Here is a 20463-nt window from a genome sequence, read left to right as displayed (position 1 = left end):
GATGTTTATTTTCTCCACACAAAATGGTACACGCAACAAGCCGTTAATATTTACAGTTTATACAAGAGTCAAAGGGAGGATTCACCCACGTTACATCCAGCAGTGCTTCTGTGAGCTCTGCCTCCATGATCCAGCGTAGTTCGATGACAGGCTGCACATTGAATCCATGTCTGTGCTTTAGGCCAAGCTAAACATAAAGATTAGCATCCTACACTGGCAGCTGCCAGTGTAGGATGCTAATCTGTCAATTAGAATAGATGCATAGCAAAGTGTCGCCATGGCTACACGCATTTACAGAGATCTGATGGTTTAAAAAGCACTCGTTTTTTTTATTTTTGACAACTGTCTTACCCGTCTGTTCAGGGCTACCTACTGCTTTCACAAATAGGACCTTGCTTGCTCAGATATATGGTATGTGGTCATTTCAAATCCAGAAACCAGGTGATGTCACAATCTCATCTTTTACATCAATTCTACAGTTTTATCAAACAAAGATCAGACTGTTCTCCACGATCTCATCGACAAAGGGAACAAACAGACTTTTCCTTTGGTTGTTTGGGCCACACTGAACTACTTCCACTCAAGTTAAGACTTTCTCTTACATGTAAATGTCTTTTTTTGATGCAGTGAGCTCTACAAAAACAGCGACGTTCATTTTTCTTGCTTCTCATGTTAACTTCAGAGCAGTTTGATCATCTCTGCATGTAAAACAAACCCAAACTATCTGCTCAGTTCAGTATTACTACAGTGAAAGTGATCATTGTAATTTGGCTGTTCAAAGATTCGGTGGAGAACACTGATGGGAGTCTCTTCTGTAGGTTAAATAACTTCCTGTGCGCTCTTCTTAAACACTGAAAAAAGCAGGAAGTATATATTTTAGATTAACTGTGGTACATGATGACCGTCTGTTGAATTTTTCTGCACCTGGACATGCGCTATAGATGACGATCACACTGGTCCTACCTGCCCAGTGTGCCTCCAGCTTGGGTGTAGTATTTGTTGTAGTCCAGTCGCAGCAACAGCTGAGCCAGATCAGAGTTTATCTGATGGTTCCTAACACTCGACAGAATTTTGAACAGGAGGGATGACTGGCGTCTGAAGCCCTGAAATTTGACAGAGTTGGCATTACAAAAATCTCTTTACAGTTTCAGACAGAGGGAAAAAAGGTGTGTATTCGCTACCTTGACTAGCAGATCAAGCTGAGCGGTTCCCCTGTCGTCCAGTGAAACCACAGTCTGACTGACCAGAGAGCAGAAGTTATGGCACAGCTCGAGGATCTCGTTGAGGCAGTGAAACACCTGAAAGTGAGAGTAGGTGAGCAGAGCGGCCTCAGGTAAGGAGGGTGAAATGTAGCAGCTGAGCATCATTTCTGTTTGGCGTCTCATACCGGCTTCAGGAGGATGAAGGACTGGGCCAGCAGGTTACTGAGGAAATGATCGTGGGCCAGTCGGATGCTCTCAAAGTCTCTGGTGGAGTTGATCTGCTGAAGCAGCTGAGAGAACTGAGACTCCAGCACATCCACCTGCAGTTTAAATAATTCAAACAGCACGTGATTCTTTTTTCCTTGAATTATTATTCCTATGATGGTTTTTAACATCAGCTTGAGTTGGAATGGAGACTGATTGCATCAGACTTGGAAATGTCATTTAATTTAGCCACAAGTCAATTTTTAAGTAGGATATGGGAGAACTGGTTAAATCTCTCAGACCCTGAGCTGGAAAGTCTTTGATGGCACCTAAAACCTTTTGCAAAAGTCATTAAATGATAATCTTGTGCGCTGGTAGTTTAAAATTCTTGGCTGCATTGTTACCTGCAAATAATACTGCAAGTTGTCGATCAAGAAGGCCATGTGGTTGCGTAGCCTCCACTTCACAGCGTCCGTCTGGCTGGACTTCAGGTGTTTCCTCTGCATCTGCAGAGCCCAGCAGTGCTGCAGCTGTGACTGCACCCGCCTCACGCTCAGCAGGTACCTGAACACAACATTGTACCTGACCACACACACGAGGAGAGGACGGTGACTGGATGCACTGGGACTAAACACATCAAAGCTGCAGTAAGGGGTGAAAACACGCACTTCTCCAGCACAGCAGGAGTGAAGAGGATGTGCAGCGGCCACTGGACCTTGTAGGTGAGACCGAGGGCTGCCCAGCCTGTGGGAGGAACCTCGCGAGGGGAAGTGTCTTGTGGAGGAGTGGCTCCTTCTCTGGGGAGTGACGCATCTGAGAAAGCAGGCACAGTAACTAACCATCAGCTCGAGATAACAGGTGTAAGTACACCAGGTGAATACTGTCTGTAAGAGTGTGTGTGGGGGAGGGTTTAAAACCTGAAGTCTGCAGTTTATGGTGTGGCGAAACACACATCTGATATGTAGTGTTTGATTTAAGTGCTTCATAAATAAATAAATACTTGTTTGTATGTAGATTAGTCCTGTTAACAGTCTCTTAACACTGACTCTGATATTTAAAATAAAATAAATGACTAATTGTTCCTTTTACATGCTTTTATACTGGAATGACTAACAGCTCTCTCTCAGCCTATATGAACTTACATTTAGGGATGACTGTGATTAATGATAAATATGACATGTTGACGGTTTGAATGTAGGTATCTAAAAGGAACCTCTCCTATTTTAATCAAAGTTCTCCAAACCTCGTCTTCACACTGGCCTCAATCACAACATAAGAATGTTGTATCTGAAATGCATCTGCAGGGCAGGATGCTGGTTTTCCCTTTGTGGGAATGTTTTAGCCCCAACAGCTGGGATATCGAACCTTCAGTGAAGCGAGAACTTTGTACTTCTGTGTTTCATTCACTCTGTGATCCACGTTTCTGTTTATTCTGCTATGACTTCAAAAATAGGCCAAAATATACACGTTGTCCTGTACACCATAAGGGTATCTGACATCTGATCAGTAAACACAGTAGCTGTGTCACAGTATAAATTCTTTGTATTAACTGTAATAAAACACTGGACAGATGATGCAGCTGTAGACATACAGCTTTAACCTGATGACAAAGCATGAAGGCTTCATTTGGAAAAAACAGTTTCGGCCAGCAGAGGGCGCCACCCGCCACAGGCCGAGTTTTACGACATCAGGAGTGGGGCTCCTAAACAAAGGTTGCACTGTGACCCAGTGAGCCCACCTTTGCCGTCTTTGCCCTGGTAGTCCACGGTGAGGTGCAGCAGAGGCAGGAGGTTGTCATCGTCCAGCAGCACCTTATGAGCTGCCTGCTGGAAGGCTACGTTTACATCTGTGCAAAAGAAATTACATGATATGACGCTGCAAGAGCTTTGACCTTGAGTGTGCTTTTACCTTACTGCTGCTTTATGAGCAGAGACACAGAACCTGCACACATTTCAAGTCATGTGTCTGTTTCTTGCAAATGTTTTGTTTTATCATTAAGATTTTTCTTCTTTTTTTTTGGCATGCAGCACGGCACGAAAGACGTGAACACATCATGACAAACAGCTGCATACTGTGTTTAACTGTGTAACTTACCTGTGAACAAATAAGCAGAGAGGGGAAGCTGTTTGAGAATATTTACCGTGCTCGGTGACAGCCGTCGGAGGAGTCTTCAGCATGTGCTGCGCCAGGTCAATAAAAACCTGGTAGAGCTCTCCGCGACCCAGGAGGTAGAAGTCCTTAATGATCTGGGAACAAAGAAAACACAAACATCAGCACGGTTCATTTCACGCTGATTTATGATGCAGAACCAAGGGCGATGAGGACAAACCTTGAGCTGCTCAAGCAGATCTGCCTCTTCCACCATTAGAGTCCAGAGGTGCTGCAAATCAGTAAGACAGCATGAGGGCTTTGTAAAAGCAGCTCGCTAGTTTTCCTTCTTTAATGCTAAAAATGATGCTGTCCCTGATGAGCTCACCTCTGCCACTGTGCTCCTTATGCGATCGATCAAATTCTCAAAATCCACCAGGCTGAAAAGCGTCTGCTGTTTGAGTCGATGCAGCTCAGCAGCAAACATGTCTTCCTGGTGTTTCAGTATAGAGCCTGAAAATACAAAGGAAACATGTTGGGTTGTTCCACACAAAAAGAAGAGGTCACACTCCAATAGGTTACAACAGAAGCTCCCAGTACCAGCTGTGGATGGGCTGTGGTTGTGGTTTTCAAACATCTGGACAGATTCTCCCACAAAGAGGATTTTCTCGGCCACTCGGATGGGGATGTAAGAAGGCAGCATCTCTGTGCGCAGGGAGAACTGCTGCAGAGATGGAGCCAGCATGTTCTCCTCCTCGATGAGCCTCTGCACAACAGCGCACACCGACATTAAAAGACACTCGCAGTTCAGCGCTGGATGCACGTCCGTGCGTGCCACTCACCAGGTCCTGTAATTCTCGGAGCTGCTTCCCGCTCAAGCCTCCGAGTCCCAGGTCTTCTTCTTCCTCCTCTTGGTTGGCAGCAGCTCCTCCAGCACTGGGACCCTGCTTCACAAAAAACTCCTCGCTTTGGTCCAGCAGCAGCCCGTGCAGCATCCAAGCTGCCAGCTGCTTGTACATCACACCGTGGCACACGGCCAAAATCCTGCACATTCAAAAAAACAAAAGGATAGCTGATATCAGTGTTCAATGATAAGAAAGTATAAACATCCTACTGATTCTATGGCACGTGCTGTCATGCAAGACAATGCACATTTATGCACATCCACAAAACGTTATTTTAGAAACAGCAGCAATGGACAACTACACCACGTCCAGTTCTATCCTCACACTGTGTGTTAGTGTTCATCTCTGTGTGTCTTTGGTCTCCCTGAGCCTGCTTCTGCTGCAGCTTTCTTCCTGTTAAAAGGGAGTTTTTCTTTTCCACTGTTGCCAAAGTGCTTGCTCATAGGGGGGTCATATGATTGTCAGAGTTTCTCTACCTTACAGTATAAAGCACCTGAGGCGTTGGTGCTATATAAATACAACTAAATTTGACTGAGAAAGAGAAGAATGTGCAGACAGCAGCCACGCCTTAAAGTGTAACATGTTTAGTGTACGTGAGGACATGATTCACAGAATCCTGCTAAACAAACCTGAAGCTGGTGATTGAGACCATAAAGTAACCAGTGAAGTGTTTATGAAGCTGATCCAAAGCACTTCTGCTTCAGCTTTCAGGAACTTGAATCTGTCTTTAACATCAGCTCTACTGTTGCACACATGAACCTTCAAAACGAACGATTATTAGAGGAAGTACTGAACTCACTGTAGAAAACCCTTCAAAGCGTGGCACCATAATACAATCAACACCACAATGACAACTAGGCATTAAAAACAGTCCACAGGTTAATGAAGTTCACGTGCTTTGTCCTTTGTAGTTTGGAGCGGTGACAAACTCTCACATGAATAAGCAATCAAAGCACGGGTCGAGGTCACGAGGAATGAGCATCAATGAATTTGAATAGCTTGCTGGGATAAATGAGTTTGTTTAGCTCATGAAGGAAACACCGACACAGGGTTACACACAGTCTCTGTGGCAGGATAACGTATGTATTTTTACACCAACGCTAAAACTGTGATAAACATAGACTTACTTTTCCAAGGCCATGCGTACCGGAGGTAGCCCCCCACAGCTGTGCTTGTACACCGTCTCCAGGATCTGGCAGCCGTGGATCTAATTCAGCAGACACAAGAGGTATTTACAACACGCCAGGCCCTCCTGATGCATTACAGAGCATCTCACTGTACGGTGACCAAGCGCTCATCTGAAGGTCCATTTTCATGACGATAACAACACATTTATCTATTCTATTATGGTCCATATACCATAGGAAACATGCTGGTATGCTACATTACTAAACAGAGAGAGAAGAGTATTCATTTCTTGGACTTTCAGTGAACAGATGCTGGAGAAGTGCTGCTGTCTCTCCTTTATTCAGTAATGATGTGTCTCTGCTTTACCTTCTGTGACTTTATCGTCTCGACCACCACCATCACAGATGGAAACAGCAACTGGAACTAAACAAACACAAACCAAGTCAGCATTAGATTTTAGTTAAGAAGAAAATCTTCATGTGTTTTTTAGTCTTTACCTGATCAAGCTTGTAGTTAACATGGGATATCGTCAGATGTGGATCTCCGAGGAACTGAAACAAACAAGAGAGTGAAATGAGCCTCGTCTCACACGCGGTGCTGTTCTTGGCTCTTTCCTGACTTTACCTCTTGTTCGAGGTCCAGCAGGGCCTGCCTGTAGGGCTGCAGCATGGAGTCCAGCCCCGTGCAGAAAGCCCGCAGGTAAATCCCATGAAGCCCGGTCTGGCTGGGCTGGCTGCTGTGATGCTCCTGCACAGCAGGGACGTATTACTGAACAATGAGACTGTGTCTAAGACGCAGTCAAAAAGAAAAAAAATCATCACGTATAAATGTTTTAGGACTCACTTGTGGATGAACATGTCCCGTGTGTTGTTCTATAAACTCTGTAAAGCGTATATAATCTGAGCCCAGTTTACAGAGTCTGTTGAGGACACTGGTCTCACTGGGGTGAAGGAAGGGCAGGTCCTGGGACACCTGAAGGTGACGTAAAAACAAGTTATGTGTGCCTAAGAAATGCATAAAAGTTAGAATGATGGATTACACCAACGCGCCTCCTTTCCTCTGATTTCAGTCACTATTAATACTGTAAAATGCAACAGTTTCATCCAGACGAGGCTAAATCAGTAAATCGCTTCTCCTTTGTCCTTTAAATGACTAAATAAAGTTGAATCAGAATCAGAGAAACTTTATTTATTGCAGGGCGTTGTCATAGTAACCTACAACAAAGCAATCTTAAAAATAAAGTGCTGATAAAGAGATAAATATATAACCATTTAACATAAAATATAACACTGATACTTCATTTTATGTATGTCTCTTGCTAGTTCTGACGTGATGCATTTTCATGGTGTGTTTTACTGTTACCGTCATTCCTGCTGTTCTGAGCTCGTAGTTCCCATGGGTTGCCTGTACATACATTATACAGTCTCTGACCATATTTCAGATAAGTGTGCACTACCCCAACATTACACATGAACAATGACAAATAAACAAAATCAATGTACTTCTTTTTAGCAGAACTGAGCCATGACATCATTACTTGCACTATTTTAACCATTTCACATGTCTGCAGTGAAAACGTTCAGTTGTTGTGACTCAGCACACTGTATGTGCACAGGTCTTACATGTGCAGTGAAGATGACATCATGACATAATCTGCAACTGGTGCGTCGTTCCCGTTTCCTGAAGTGGCTGAAAGTGTTCACTACAGAGTTGCTAGTATTCGATTATTTACTGGATGCTGTGTTTTTGTAATGAGGGCAGCAGAATGCTGCACAGCCTGGCACCGTCACATCAGACCTGTGTGCAGCTTGCATGATGTTTGCATGCATTCCCAATACAGTCAGGCACACATGCAGCCTGGCTGAACACTGTGACTGGGAGCAGTTGCCTCCCTGTGTTACCCCTAATGATTATCTTTGAAACTTGTCTAATAAATTAATTATACACTGAATATTTCAGCCACAACTCACTACCTGGGTTTTTCTTATCAGAGACCCCAGGTACTCTGATAATATGTATCTATATATGAATCTCCAAAAGCTGTTCATCTGGACGTTTTCAGTGGGAGAAACGTTTCGTCACCATCCAGGTGACGTCTTCAGTCTCAGCTGACTGCAGGTTTCAATCTTATAAACAGTACATTTGCATAATGACTGAAACCAGCCCACTGAAGGAACAATGGGTTGGGAGGTCAGTTCCTTCATCATGACTATGCAAATTCTCATGACCATTGATCAACAACCACTGATCAATAACCATGAGTACCACTCAGAGAGAGTTGGGGAATGGCTGCAATCACAGCATTGTAAGATGGCGAAACGCGGTTATCCTAATTGGGCTTTTATCAAGTCAGCAAAGATGCAGAGAAGAGAAGATCAGACACCAGCGAGGGAGGATAAGAAAGACAGACACAACAACATCCCCTATGTAGCCGGTGCATCAGAGAAACTCAGGAGAGTTTTCTCCAAGTACGACATCCCAGATTACTTCAGACCCAGCAACACGCTCAGACCCAAACTGGTTCACCCGAAAGACAAAACTCCTAAACATAAATTTAATAATGTAGTGTATGATGCCAGACCTCTACATTGGAGAGACCAAACAGCCACTTCATAAGCGCATGGCACAACATAGAAGAGCCACCTCCACGGGACAAGACTCAGCTGTTCATCTGCATCTGAAGGTCAAAGGTCACTCTTTCGAGGCCGCCAATGTTCATATTTTGGACAGAGAGGATAGATGGTTTGAAAGGAGTGAAAGAAGCCATTTATGTCCACTGTGAGCGACCATCTTTGAGCAAAGGCGGGGTTTACGACACCAACTCTCTGCCATCTATAATCCAGTTTTGAGATCTTTCCCAGACACCTTAACGCCCACTCACATCCTGGGCCATCTGACCTCAGGAAATCACATGATAGGGTGGGGCCAGGTTTCACAATGAGCTCACCCGAAACCCTGGCTGATTGTGACCTTGGCTCGTGTGATTAGGTAGAGGATCACCAGGGGGTCCTTTGTCCCTCTCGGAGGAAACTCCCACAGGGCTTTAATCTGGGACTCTCCACCATTTGACCTTAGAACTGAAGAAGCTTTTCTGATGAGAGGTGAAACGTCTTCAAGCAACTGCTTGGCTCTGCTTCGTGAGCCACCATTATCTTTATTGCCGCTCGTCCATTTCAACATAAAACACACCCACTTTCGTGACAGCAAACACTCCCCGTTGCCACTACGGTGGACCACAAGGGACAGTAAGCACGGAGTGCAAACATTATCAGCAATACAACATCTCCCTTTTTTTTTTAGATGCCCACCAGTGACACAGCTGGTATACATTTCAAAATAGAACATCCCGAACCTGAGGATAAGGAACAGTTTTTCAACATTGCCATGTGTAAAATTACTGCGGCCTAAACTAACAACAACAATGCGATGTGGGATATGCACTCATTAGTACATGGACATTTGACATGTTTCCTTTTTGTTTTTTGTTAGGGCAGCGATCCGCCTACACCCTTTACATCACAGGTCAAGAATAACCCTCGGTTTGACCACTCGTCCTGATCTGGTGGTCAGTGCAGGGCTAGTGTCCATGGTTGGTGTTGTAGTGTCTCTAGATAGTGACAGGGGCTCTGCTTGTTGTTGAGCCGCACTATCTGGCTGGGTTACCAGATCGGATGTTGGTGCTGAAGGTGCCGGTGACGCCTTGGCGCCTCTCAGGTGCCGTCGGTTACGCCGTATAGTCTGTCCCTCGCCAGTGCGGATCACGAAAGAGCGGGCAGTCTCTGCAGGTCGGATGATGACAGCCGGTTTCCAGGCTCCGGACTCGTGCTGAAAGCGAATGTGGTCCCCCTGCTGCAGCCTCGGTAGTGGTGTGGCGCTGCGATTGTAGTAACGCCTCTGATGCTCTTGTCTTTCCATCCGTGTTTTTTGCACAACCGTCGGGCTTATGATGCGAGGTACCAGGTGGCATCCGGTAACAGGAAGCACTGAGCGTAGACGTCGACTCATGAGGAGCTGCGCGGGTGACCTGAAGCTGTCGACTGGCGTGTTCCTTTGCTCCAATAGGGACAGGTAGGGATCTACTCCCTGAGCATGAGCTTTATCCAGAACTGATTTGGCCGTCTTGACTGTTCTTTCGGCAAGGCCGTTGCTTTGCGGGTACAAAGGACTTGAGGTCGTGTGGACAAAGTCCCATGTGACTGCAAAATCCTTGAACTCTCGAGAGCTGTATTGTGGGCCGTTATCTGAGATAAGCGTCTCTGGTATACCATGTCTGGCGAATATGGCCTTGAGCTTTTTGATGACGGACCCTGCAGTGGTAGAGAATAGCCTTTCGACCTCAAAGTAGCGGCTGTAGTAGTCCACAACTACCAAGTAGTCCCGTCCACGCCATGTGAAGAGATCTGAGGCCACTGCCTGCCATGGCCTCTCAGGGATCTGGTGTGGGATGAGAGGTTCTTTGGGATTCGCCGCGCGCCTCTCCTGACATATGGAACAGTTTTCCACCGTGGCAGCTATGTCCTTGCCCATGCCTGGCCAGAAGAGGGCGTCCCTTGCTCTCTGCTTACTCCTCTCAATCCCCATGTGCCCAGTGTGGATTCTCTCCAGCATGTTGTTTCTTAGGGCTGTTGGCACTATAATTTTGTCACCTTTGAAGATGATGCCATGGGAGTGTGAAATTTCATCTCTGAAAGTCCAGAAGTCCAAAAGGGTTTTGGGGCATTTTTTTCTGTCCTCAGGCCAGCCATCCTGCACAGTTTGCTTCAGCAGGGTGAGCTGCGGGTCGCATCCTGTTGCAGCCTGTATCTCTGAGAGTTTTTTGTCACTTACTGGGAGGCTGTTTATCACCGAGTGGATCTGGTCCTCCATGCCTTCACTCAGCGTGCTGTCTTGGTCGGGCAATGGTTTCCTGGACAGTGTGTCGGCCACAGGTATGTCTTTTCCGGGCCGGTGCACGATCTCTATGTCGTATCTCTGCAGCTGTAACAGCATGCGCTGCAGACGAGCAGGGGCTACAGAGATTGGTTTCTTCAGTATGTGCTCCAACGGCTTGTGGTCCGACTCTACGATGACTCTCCTGCCGTATATGTACGTGTGGAAACGCTTGCATCCAAACAGCACTGCAAAGAGCTCTTTTTCGATCTGTGCATAGTTGACTTCTGTTAGGGTCAGTGTCTTTGAAGCATATGCTATTGGATGTCCGTCCTGCATTAACACAGCTCCCAAACCATACTTTGATGCATCTACCTGTAGCCGTAGCTCCTTGGTCGTGTCGTAGTATGCCAGTATGGGGCCTGGTTCTCTGGTTATGAGATCTTTCATTTGCTGGAAGACTCTGTCGTGGGTCTGATCCCAGATGAACTCTGAGTCTTGTTTGAGCAGCTGACGCAGCGGTGCGTTCACCTCTGATAGTCGTGGTGCGAATCTGGACAGGTAGTTCGCCATTCCAAGGATTGTCTCAAGCTCATTCTTATTCTCAGGAGGTGGCATGTCCTTTATGGCCTGCAGTTTCTTTGGGTCTGGCTGGATGCCCTCCCGGGTGAGTTTGTGTCCAAAGTAGCTCACTTCTGTGGCGCCTATGACACATTTCTCTGGATTGAGACGTACTCCTCGCTCCCGTGTGCGCTCAAGCATGGCACGGAGGTTCTCGTCGTGTTCCTCCTTTGTCCTGCCAAACACGAGGATGTCATCCACGATGGCTGCCACTCCATTGAGCCCTTCATACGTCTCATCGATTTTCCTTTGGAAAATGTCCTGTGCTGATATTATCCCAAAAGGAAGGCGCAGAAAACGGTACCTGCCAAAGGTCGTGTTGAAGGTGGTGAGGAGCGATGACTTGGTGGTTAGTTGGATGGCCCAATAGCCTGAGCGAGCATCCATGACACTGAAGTACTGTGCTCCTGCCAGCTTTGGTGTGATGTCATCCAATGTTGGAAGGGGGTAATGAGGTCTTTTGATGGCTTTGTTTAATTCGCGAGGATCGAGGCATACTCTGAGCTTCCCAGTACGCTTCTCTGCGACCACCAGTCCGTTTACCCATTCTGTGGGTTCTTTTACTTTGATGATTATGCCGTTTTTCTCCATGTCATCCAACTCCCGTTTCAGTCGTTCCCGCAGTGTGAAAGGGATCCTCCGGGGGGGGCACACAACGGGCATGGCGTCTGGGTCAATGTGTAAGTCGCATTCTCCTGGGAATTTCCCTATGCCCTCGAACACATCGGCAAACTCCTCCATGACATTTGTGATCTGTACTGACATGACCAGCTTGACTAGGTTTAGATCCAGGCATGCTCTCAACCCTAGGATGGGGGGTGCTGCAGTGTCTACTATGTCAAATGTCAGCATCTTGTGAATGCCTTTCCACCTGCACTTCAACTGGCATGTGCCCTTGATGTTGAGTTTTTCTCCTCCATAGCCAGATAGTGTGCGTGTGGGCGGTGCCAAGCTAACCTGCTTAAAACACTTCTTAAACAATCGGGCAGGGATGACGTTAGCAGTGGCTCCTGTGTCAAGCTTAAAACTCACGGTGTGATGCAGTGAGCCTACTTCTACGTCGGCGTAAGCCTGTTCATCGGCCTCCCCTTCGTTGCACTTTGTTATGGAATCTATGAATAGCTCCGCTTCATCGCTTGGAGTGTCAGGGTTAATAGAGTACACTGGGTTGGGTTGGTGTGGTGCTTGTGAACGGCATGCTTTGGCAAAGTGGTTCATTTTATTGCACTTTTTGCACCTCTTCCCTTTTGCAGGACACTCCTCCTTCTGGCTGTGTGCTCGTGCACATCTTCCACACACTTTTCCCATCTTATTATAATGAGGTGCCCTCCTATCTTTTGTTTGTGTTTGTGTCCAAAGTTTGTGTCCAAAGTATCCCACTTCTGACACCATGTAATATTCTGTCTCAAACTTATGAATAACGTGTTCATAATCTGCTTCGTGAGCCACCATTATCTTTATTGCCGCTCGTCCATTTCAACATAAAACACACCCACTTTCGTGACAGCAAACACTCCCCGTTGCCACTACGGTGGACCACAAGGGACAGTAAGCACGGAGTGCAAACATTATCAGCAATACAACAGTCCAGACGCTTTTCTTTCCAAGCTCTTTAGACTACGATGACCTGGATGACTGAGGACCTTCACAGACATTCAGCAGGTCCTCTTGAATATGTTTACATGCCAAAATGCATCGATTTGCAGTAATGTGATTGGCTGATACTCGCGTAAACGAACAGGGGTACCTAATAAAGAGGCAGGTGAGTGACGTTTCATCTTGCAGTATTTAAACCTGCCAATTGTCTCGTTCAGTAACTATCCTAGCAAAAATGTATATCCTTAATATAGTGCTACCAAAGCTAATAATTTAGCTCATGCATAATTAAATTGTAATACATTGCCAAGCTTTGACTTGTAACCACATGCATATTAGCTAACATCTGGGCGAAGTTATCGTATCGGAGAACTGCAGTGTTTCCGTGTTACCTGTAAACCGGTTCGTTTGTTCCATGTAAAAATCGTCCCCGGGTATCCGCTCAGCGCCAGTAAGAGCTCGTGAATCATGTCAATTAAACTTAAAGTGTCTGAAATTGAAATGTAGCGGAGAGATTCCCATTCAGCCACCAAAACAAACCGCCGCCGGAGCCGTCGCAGATTTGTTACGTGAGCGCGAAAAGCATCACGGGAAGAGTGCTGCCGGAGCAGGAGACAGTACTCCTCGGTAGTGGAGTAGTCAGGCTTGCGATGTTATTTGTTTTTAAAATCGACAAGAGCTTTTAGCAACTCCAAGCGTGCTTTGTTTGGATTTCAATGAGCTCTGTGATATACACAAGCCAGCTCATGGGAATTGTAGTTTTTTTTCCTGTGCACTAAGATATCGTCGCGAGTCTGGCGTCATCATTCGGCCATGTAACTAGCTGAAACGCATCGCAACGGAGAGCGTTTGGTATGTCGTAGTTACTGTATAAAATACAAACTTTATATTTCCTGTGCAAGCAACGGCAACCCCGTTACTCTCGTTTATGTCTGTGTTTTTGCTGTTAGCGTGTCTTCTGCTGTAGCTAATGTTATTCCACTAGCCGTATGTCCTAACGTTAGTTCGTGGAGTCGGTTTGTTGGGTCCACTCTGGTATATTTACTAGTTGACACAACAAACGTTAGGCTGCTCTCAGGCAAGTCAGCAGGAAAACACCAGCGGTTTAAAACTAGTAGGGCCACCGCCATTTTACGTCATCTTGTTGAGTTTAAGTGGCGTGATTCACGCTAGCACTGCTAACCGCTAACAAATAAATAAGCTGCTGCTAGTTTTCTGTTGTTCTTCTAACCGTAAAACCGTGTCTGAATGCAGGGATGGCGGGGGAGAGTGGCGGAGAGGACGTGGTTGCAGAGTACCTGGGCCAGAATCCGCAGCTGGCCCAATGGGTGGAAACATTCAGAAGCTACTGTGAAAGCAACAAGCAGTGGGTCGCTCGGAGAGAGTTCATCCTTAGGAACATGGAGGCTTTCCCGACAGTGAAGCCAGGAGTCTCCAGCAGCAGCCTGGACAGGCTGCTCTCTTTGTCCATGGTCTGGGCTAATCACGTTTTCCTGGGCTGCAGGTAGGACACGCTGATGAAGCAGAATGACAAAGCTGTGGATGCTCTCCGCTAAAACAAGAGTTCATTGTTACCTTTTAAATCCCTCAGCTATCCACAGGCTGTAATGGACAAGATCAAAGAGATGGGAGAAGGGATAAAAGTCCAAGATCCTCCTGTTCACAAAACAACAAAAGATGAATTCACTGCCAGAGGAAAGAGGAGCGCATCAGTTGGTAAGCAGTGCACATGTTTAACATTTCATCTTCACAGGTTAACTACATGTTATTTAATGGGGTCCAGGTTTTTCTGCTGCTGCTTGGTAACGACAGAAAATCATAATTAATTGATTTCGGCTACTCATTAATGCAAGACACAATCATGCATTTGTTGCACTTAGAAGGCAGCTGTTAATGATCCTCCTCAAAGGTTGCCTTTTGTAACCTTGGCATAATAGTTACTTCCTGTTGACCACAGGCTCCATCCATCCTCAGGGATCGAGCTGAGTTTTAGCCAAATTTGACCCCTGTAGAGAAATGGGGACACTTGACAAAACAAATGAATGCAGAAGAATATTTCTTTTATGCAGATTACCTAATCATTAGGAGCCCAAATAATAATTGAAATATAATGCAAATAATTGCAAAGCTGAGTGTTTGGCCTGCAGTCTCATACTTCTACCTTCTGTGGAATATTCAGGGTGATACATACATAGAAAACCAATGGTGACAGGTGACATTAACACACCTGTACAGATGATGTCATCAAAAACAGCCGTAAAGATAATATTCTACAGCCATGTTGATTTGGCTGTAGTTGTGTATATTATTTAAAAGCCCCGTTAACAATGCTTAAATGCTTATCGTGCATTGTGATTGCATTGGATTCAAATACTATTAGTGACTTCACGCTCTGAATTTCCACTGGAACATCGCCGCAGGTCAGATTCCCAACTCAGAAAGTCGGAGCAGCCGACCAAGCCTGACTCAACAATCCATGATGGCGGCTGTGAATGCAAACAGCAGTAAATCTGTAATACTTTAAATCTGGATTGTGTCTGTTGTGTGTTTGTGACTAAGCCGCAGACAGAGCAGGGAGCAGCATCTACCACAAACGGGCTGCAGGGTGTTTAAGTGCAAAAAACAAACACTGCATGCTAAGAAGCAAAAGAGATCCTGTCACACGTGTGACCACGGACATATATGAACACAGAGTAACATTTACATTAGTTTCATTCCCCATGATAACAGCTTAAGGTTACCTTGGACGGCCTTTACAAGTGATGTGACTTCAATCCAAGAATAGATTTGACAGTTTTCTGTAGCTCGTTACAACAAATCCATTCACTGCTGTTCTCTGTTGCTGTGAGGTTTCAGTGTGTTTTCTCCACACCCACACCTGAGGCTCCGTTTCCTCATTAAATGCAGATCCCTGTGCAGTGAACGTTTTCCTGCCTGCTGTGTCGTCTTTTGCAGAGCTTGAGGATGACACCTGCGTGAAAAGAGCCAAGGCTGGGCCTAATGAGCTCGACAGCAGACCTACGCTCAGGACGGCGGCGCGGCCTGCGAGTCAGAAGCTGGGACCACCTCCACAGGCTCCAGCTGAGCACCAGCCCTTCTTCAACCGCCTGTACAAGGCTGTGGCGTGGAAGCTGGTGTCGGCCGGGGGCTTTGGGCCCAACTTGGACCATTTTGAAATCCTTCGCAGCTGCGTGGAGTCGTGCAAGCAAACCCTGACGTGCGTGTTTGTGCCGCTTAAGGACATCACGGGCCTCCCCGCAGGACGCACACAGAAGGAAGGCCACGTGTGTGAAATTCGCTGTCAGACTGTTTTCATGGGCACAGGATATGGGCGCGACGAGGCCGCTGCCAGAGCCATGGCTTCCAAAGAAGCCCTTAAAGTATTTCAGGGGCGAAAAGTCACTGTAAAGATCTGTCGGCGGAGGTACAAAGGAAAAGACGTGGATGATCTGATGCTGTTGGATGAACAGCCCCGCAGTCAGGGCTTTCCTCCTGCTCTCAGCTACCCTTTTCAGGACGAGCAGCTGGAAGACGGTTCATCGTAGAAGCTTTGACTGGGCGGAGCTACTGAAGGTGTTCGCGCCTGTGTCGGGACCAGACTGTTATGCAGCTGACCATCGTAGCTAATCCCAGAGAATATTAGGTAACTTGGAGCATTAACTGTCATGGTGCATTTCACACAATACCTTCATTTCTAAATAATCTTACCTGGTACCTGATATTTTCAGCCATTATCTGAGTTGTAAAGACAGCAAACAGCGAACCAAAGTGTGGAGTGGGCGCCTGTGGCACTGGTTAAAAGCAGCCACCAATGAGCAAAACTGCAATATTACACCGTTTGACTGTTTAAGCAGTTTGGCCAGTAGCTCGTCCCCACTTCCTGTGTCACAGCTTTTTATCTGCTGATTTCATGACTGTAACACAGGAGTACATGAGGTGTTATTTGATTGGTAGGGATCGAGTTTTTTAGGTTCCAACTTACAAGCAAAGTGAGTCACACGGTCTCAACAATAACAGCTTCAATAACCTGTCAGGGTAACGATTCTCTTCTAAACGTGATGTTCCTTACTGAGAATATTAAAAACATCAGACTGTGGCGCACCAGTCCACATTTAGTTTACTTTTTTCTTGTTTAAGTGATAAATGTCAGTCTTTTCCTTTAATTGTACTTGTGAAGGGTTGCAATGACATTGTTCTGTCGTGAGCTGCACTTAAAGAGGGGGACCTCTCATGCTCATTCCCATCTCTGTAACATAATTCACAATCATTCTTCCTTGTTTTCAGCCCCTCCCCCTGTCTGAAACCAGCTGATTCAGCTCCTTTCCCTCTCAGTCAGCTGTATTCTAATTGGCTGCCTGTCATGAACAGCAGTATGATCAGTGTGCTGTAAGCCACGCCTGCTCTCGCTGATGTCATACAGAGCCAAGAGGAGAAAAACTGGCAGCTTTTGGCTCACACGTGTTACTTGCACATTCCCTGGTTTTTCTAAACACTGGTTTTATTGTTAATATGAGCGTCGCCCACTGTAACAGTACATGTGATATCATATTAGGCTGCACCTTATTGAATTGATCACATTATTCTTAATTTTTTGATTAGCTTGGAGAAACAGTGCGTTGATTATGTCTTAGTTGAGATAAACTTCTGAAATCCTGGTTACAGTCATGGTTACTGGTTTGCAGTTCTTCATGGAACTGGCATCCCAGGCTTAAGTGATTTAAAAACATGTCCACACAGACTTAACTAAAGATTGTTTGTTTTATTATTATTCAGACAGAAACTGAGGGAGACTCTGCCAACTACAGTACCTGTTTGACTGTAAATGCTACTGCTTTTCTTTGATATTATTATTAATAAGTTGATGTTAAAAAAGAGAAAGTTTGAAGTATTTGGTTGTTAATATGAAGAATGTGCGTTTGGACACGCGTGTGTGTTTCTGATGTGTTTGAGGGTAACGTGCTGCCGTAACGTGTTTGTTTCTTTCTTGCAGTCTCGGTTGAAATTGAACAGGGTTGCGTTAAATTGTGAGTATCTGTACTGTTCCATGTACGTTTACACCAGTGCTCCTGTTTCTATATAATTTTTAAATAAACCAAATTGAAACTAAGCTAAGTGTGTTTTGTGTGAGCGCCAGAGCTCGAGGGGCGATCGTTACGCTCTCTTAAACCTAATGATCTCATTTCACTTTGAGGATTTCTGAACAGAAATCTGGACTCCACGAGCGACTCGGGTCACGTATTTCCTCTCGATAACGTTAATTAGCTCAAGTTCATCCACAGCTGCACTTCCTGACTCAGTGGCTCATTAGAGATCGTAAAGCGATCGCGGCTGAGGAGCCGTCAGTGATTTGAGTAACATTCATGCTCCACCTCCTCCCACAGCTGAAATTAACTTATTGTTTATATAAGCAGGCTTCGGGCCTGTTCGACACAGCTGAGTGAACTGCATTCACATGACTGGGCTCTTATTTATTTTCCACTGGACACAGGCCACGATTCGCTCGGGTTTATGGTCGAAACAGGAAAATGATCAGTGGAAAATGGGCGCGTCACATTTGCATGGCCTATTCAAAAAGGTCCTAAATATTTGTTTCTGTAGAAACATAAAAAACCAAACACAAAAATGCACATTACTGGATTCAAAGTGCATCAATGAATCTTCTGTACAACTTTAATTTGGTTCATTTTACAGTCGGTCCCAGGATTCACCACTAGAGGGGAACAGTGTTTGAACTATTTCTGACTCCACGTGTGTCGTTCATGCATCAAAACACGTTTATATTACTGTCAGTTTAAGAATAGTGTCCAACAGGAAGGGTCATTAAACTTGTTAAAAATATTTAACCTCCTAAGACTCTTTCTTTTTAATTTCTCTTTGCTATTTGGGCTGATTGGGACCTGATGAATGTACAAACAAAGAATTACCAGATTTGTTTGTTTTTTGTTTTTTTTAACATGATTTTTGTGTCTGAGAAAAATGAGATCCAAATATGAGGACATTTATTTTAAATTTCGATAGAACAGTGTCGGTATAACGTCCTCGTTAGTGGATATCAGGCCATTGTAGAGCACAATTTTGTATTGCGGTCTAAATAACCCAAAATGTGATGTCCACATATGTGGACGCCCGGTCCTAAAGCACGTCATCTTTAATTTCTAAAAGAAAATCTGGCTCGTTTTGCAGGTGGTGGCCACAGATCATCGCTCTCTCCTCACTGACTAATTCTTGTCTAGTTTTGCTTCTACAACCTGTTCATGTTTCACATGTATTCAAGCACCTCCAGCGTTACATGGAGGTTTGCTGTGTGTCGGGTCCCACTCTTGCCAGAGTGCAACGGAGAAAGGATCAGACAAAAAAGAGCCGGTGCAGCAGCGCTGGTATCTGCTCCTTTGAGTGAGGATAAATGTAAGAGCCATACAAGAGGACCTCCAGTGGACTTCTCTTGTGCATATTTCTGACCAAACTAAGACTCCATGAGCGTGGCACATACCAGTTCTGGCATTTTCTGGAAAATACCCACTGAGTTGCAATGCACTGAAAGTGTACAACCTGATACAACCTCAAATATATTTCTGTCAGCATACAAAAACATGGTGCAAGTGCTGCCAAACCAGGAAGTGAAGCTACCACCAGCCCAGTCGCAGTGCTGGCCACTCAGACACCACAAGCCCAAAACTCTGTTTTCCTTTTCTACAAACATTAACACGGGACAAACTTTTACTGAATATCTTAAAGGATAACTCCAAGTAACTATTTTCATTAAACCAAAACAAGCAAGTCAATGCGCGCAGCAAGCTATTTTCAGCTGCTCGTTTATTCACACAGGGTCATCACAGCAGGCAGCTCCGCATGTTTGCTTTGACAGATTTTTCACGCCGGATGCTCCAACTCAGACTGTGCCCAAAGGGACGGCAACAACAGAGTACTCAAACTTAGCAGAACACGTCAGGGGTTAAAGGGGTACGCTGGCCGGAGTGAACTTCAGCATCGTTGACTTTGTACATCCTCTGTGGTTAAAAGCAGTGGAGAACAGTGAAATGAGCTCAGGATAAAGATCACTCTGTTTGCACTCTGTATATGTTTTTCCATCATTCTCAGTTGTGTATTTTTGGGACAACAGCAGCTCTGACACAAAGAAAGTATTTTACTCCCTGACAATGAGAACATGCTGGTGGATACAGGAGAAAGAAAGCACACGTCCACAATGAGCAGCAGCAGCAGGCGGGGCTGCACAGAGACAACACTGCAGCGATGGGTCCTGCAGGGGCCTGGAACAAAGCACACCTCTGCAAAACTTACAAAACAGTGTTGCATTACCTTTGAATAAAACTCTTTGGGAACGGAGAATAACTGCTGCTGTTCTGACAGCAACATGTTTCCCTGTTGTTGCTGTTGGAGTTAAATAGTGTGACTTCTCATTGTAAAGACAGAGTTATTGTGGTCTGTTAGCTCTCCACAGTGGCCATCCATGAGTGGAGTGAGGTAAGTTTTTGAGTGTGTTGGGAGAGAGAGGGGGGAGCAATTTGATAGCAACAAGTCATGAAGTTAAGGTTGAGAAGTTACCAAGGAAGTCGAAGTAAAATAAAAGAACATTTAGGGCTATAGACATGATCAAGATGACCTGCTGAAGTTCAAACTGAGCATGCACACGATGCCTGGGTGGAGGTTCTCTGGATGAAAATGCTGATGCTGAACCCTGAGTTACTCTCCAATGCATCCATCAGACTGTGAATGTTAGACAGAAAGCCCTTAGGTTTAGAAAAAAAGGGCTTAAATGAATGTAACTGGGTATGTAAAGAGCTGTGAGTTCTCCAGTAGAGTAGAACAGCACTATATAACAAACAGTTATT

General features: G+C 45.4%; 2 protein-coding genes across 5 annotated transcripts; one reads left to right on the top strand and one right to left on the bottom strand.

The window, feature by feature from the left end:
- On the bottom strand, positions 1 to 13247 carry tubgcp4 (tubulin gamma complex component 4). The gene is made up of 18 exons (XM_085461375.1): positions 13006 to 13247; positions 6371 to 6499; positions 6152 to 6274; positions 6025 to 6078; positions 5894 to 5950; positions 5527 to 5606; positions 4337 to 4538; positions 4095 to 4260; positions 3883 to 4007; positions 3736 to 3786; positions 3547 to 3652; positions 3145 to 3252; positions 2075 to 2219; positions 1811 to 1988; positions 1388 to 1522; positions 1182 to 1298; positions 964 to 1103; positions 1 to 851 (listed from the first exon to the last, which is right to left on the bottom strand). The coding sequence occupies exons 1-18, from the start codon at positions 13081 to 13083 to the stop codon at positions 845 to 847; spliced, it is 2001 nt and encodes a 666-aa protein (XP_085317501.1). The 5' UTR covers positions 13084 to 13247; the 3' UTR covers positions 1 to 844.
- cdkn2aip (CDKN2A interacting protein) lies at positions 12761 to 17720 on the top strand. 4 transcript variants are annotated; one of them, XM_085461414.1, is made up of 4 exons: positions 12761 to 12779; positions 13868 to 14117; positions 14205 to 14329; positions 15569 to 17720. In XM_085461414.1, the coding sequence occupies exons 2-4, from the start codon at positions 13870 to 13872 to the stop codon at positions 16156 to 16158; spliced, it is 963 nt and encodes a 320-aa protein (XP_085317540.1). In that variant the 5' UTR covers positions 12761 to 12779; positions 13868 to 13869; the 3' UTR covers positions 16159 to 17720. The 4 variants fall into 4 exon arrangements, with proteins under 4 accessions (XP_085317540.1, XP_085317515.1, XP_085317531.1 ...); XM_085461389.1 differs by lacking the exon at positions 12761 to 12779 and adding an exon at positions 13192 to 13465; XM_085461405.1 differs by lacking the exon at positions 12761 to 12779 and adding an exon at positions 13497 to 13691.
- Positions 17721 to 20463: the final 2743 nt, after the last annotated feature.

This window comes from Copadichromis virginalis, linkage group LG1 (assembly GCF_057382275.1).
Source record: "Copadichromis virginalis isolate Kocher_CV1m ecotype Utaka linkage group LG1, C_Virginalis_male_GT1.1, whole genome shotgun sequence".
NCBI lineage: Eukaryota > Metazoa > Chordata > Actinopteri > Cichliformes > Cichlidae > Copadichromis > Copadichromis virginalis.
The sequence above is the reverse complement of the archived record's forward strand: the minus strand, read 5'-3'. Positions and strand labels throughout refer to the sequence as shown.

Coding starts and splice junctions, on each gene's coding strand:
- tubgcp4 (XM_085461375.1), bottom strand. CDS start 13,083: ATGATTCACGAGCTCTTACTGGCGCTGAGCGGATACCCGGGGACGATT. Junction 5,607..5,893: donor AGACGATAAAGTCACAGAAG/GTAAAGCAGAGA, acceptor CTGCTGAATTAG/ATCCACGGCTGCCAGATCCT. Junction 3,787..3,882: donor TAAGGAGCACAGTGGCAGAG/GTGAGCTCATCA, acceptor ACTGATTTGCAG/CACCTCTGGACTCTAATGGT.
- cdkn2aip (XM_085461414.1), top strand. CDS start 13,870: ATGGCGGGGGAGAGTGGCGGAGAGGACGTGGTTGCAGAGTACCTGGGC. Junction 14,118..14,204: donor CACGTTTTCCTGGGCTGCAG/GTAGGACACGCT, acceptor TAAATCCCTCAG/CTATCCACAGGCTGTAATGG. Junction 14,330..15,568: donor AAAGAGGAGCGCATCAGTTG/GTAAGCAGTGCA, acceptor CGTCTTTTGCAG/AGCTTGAGGATGACACCTGC.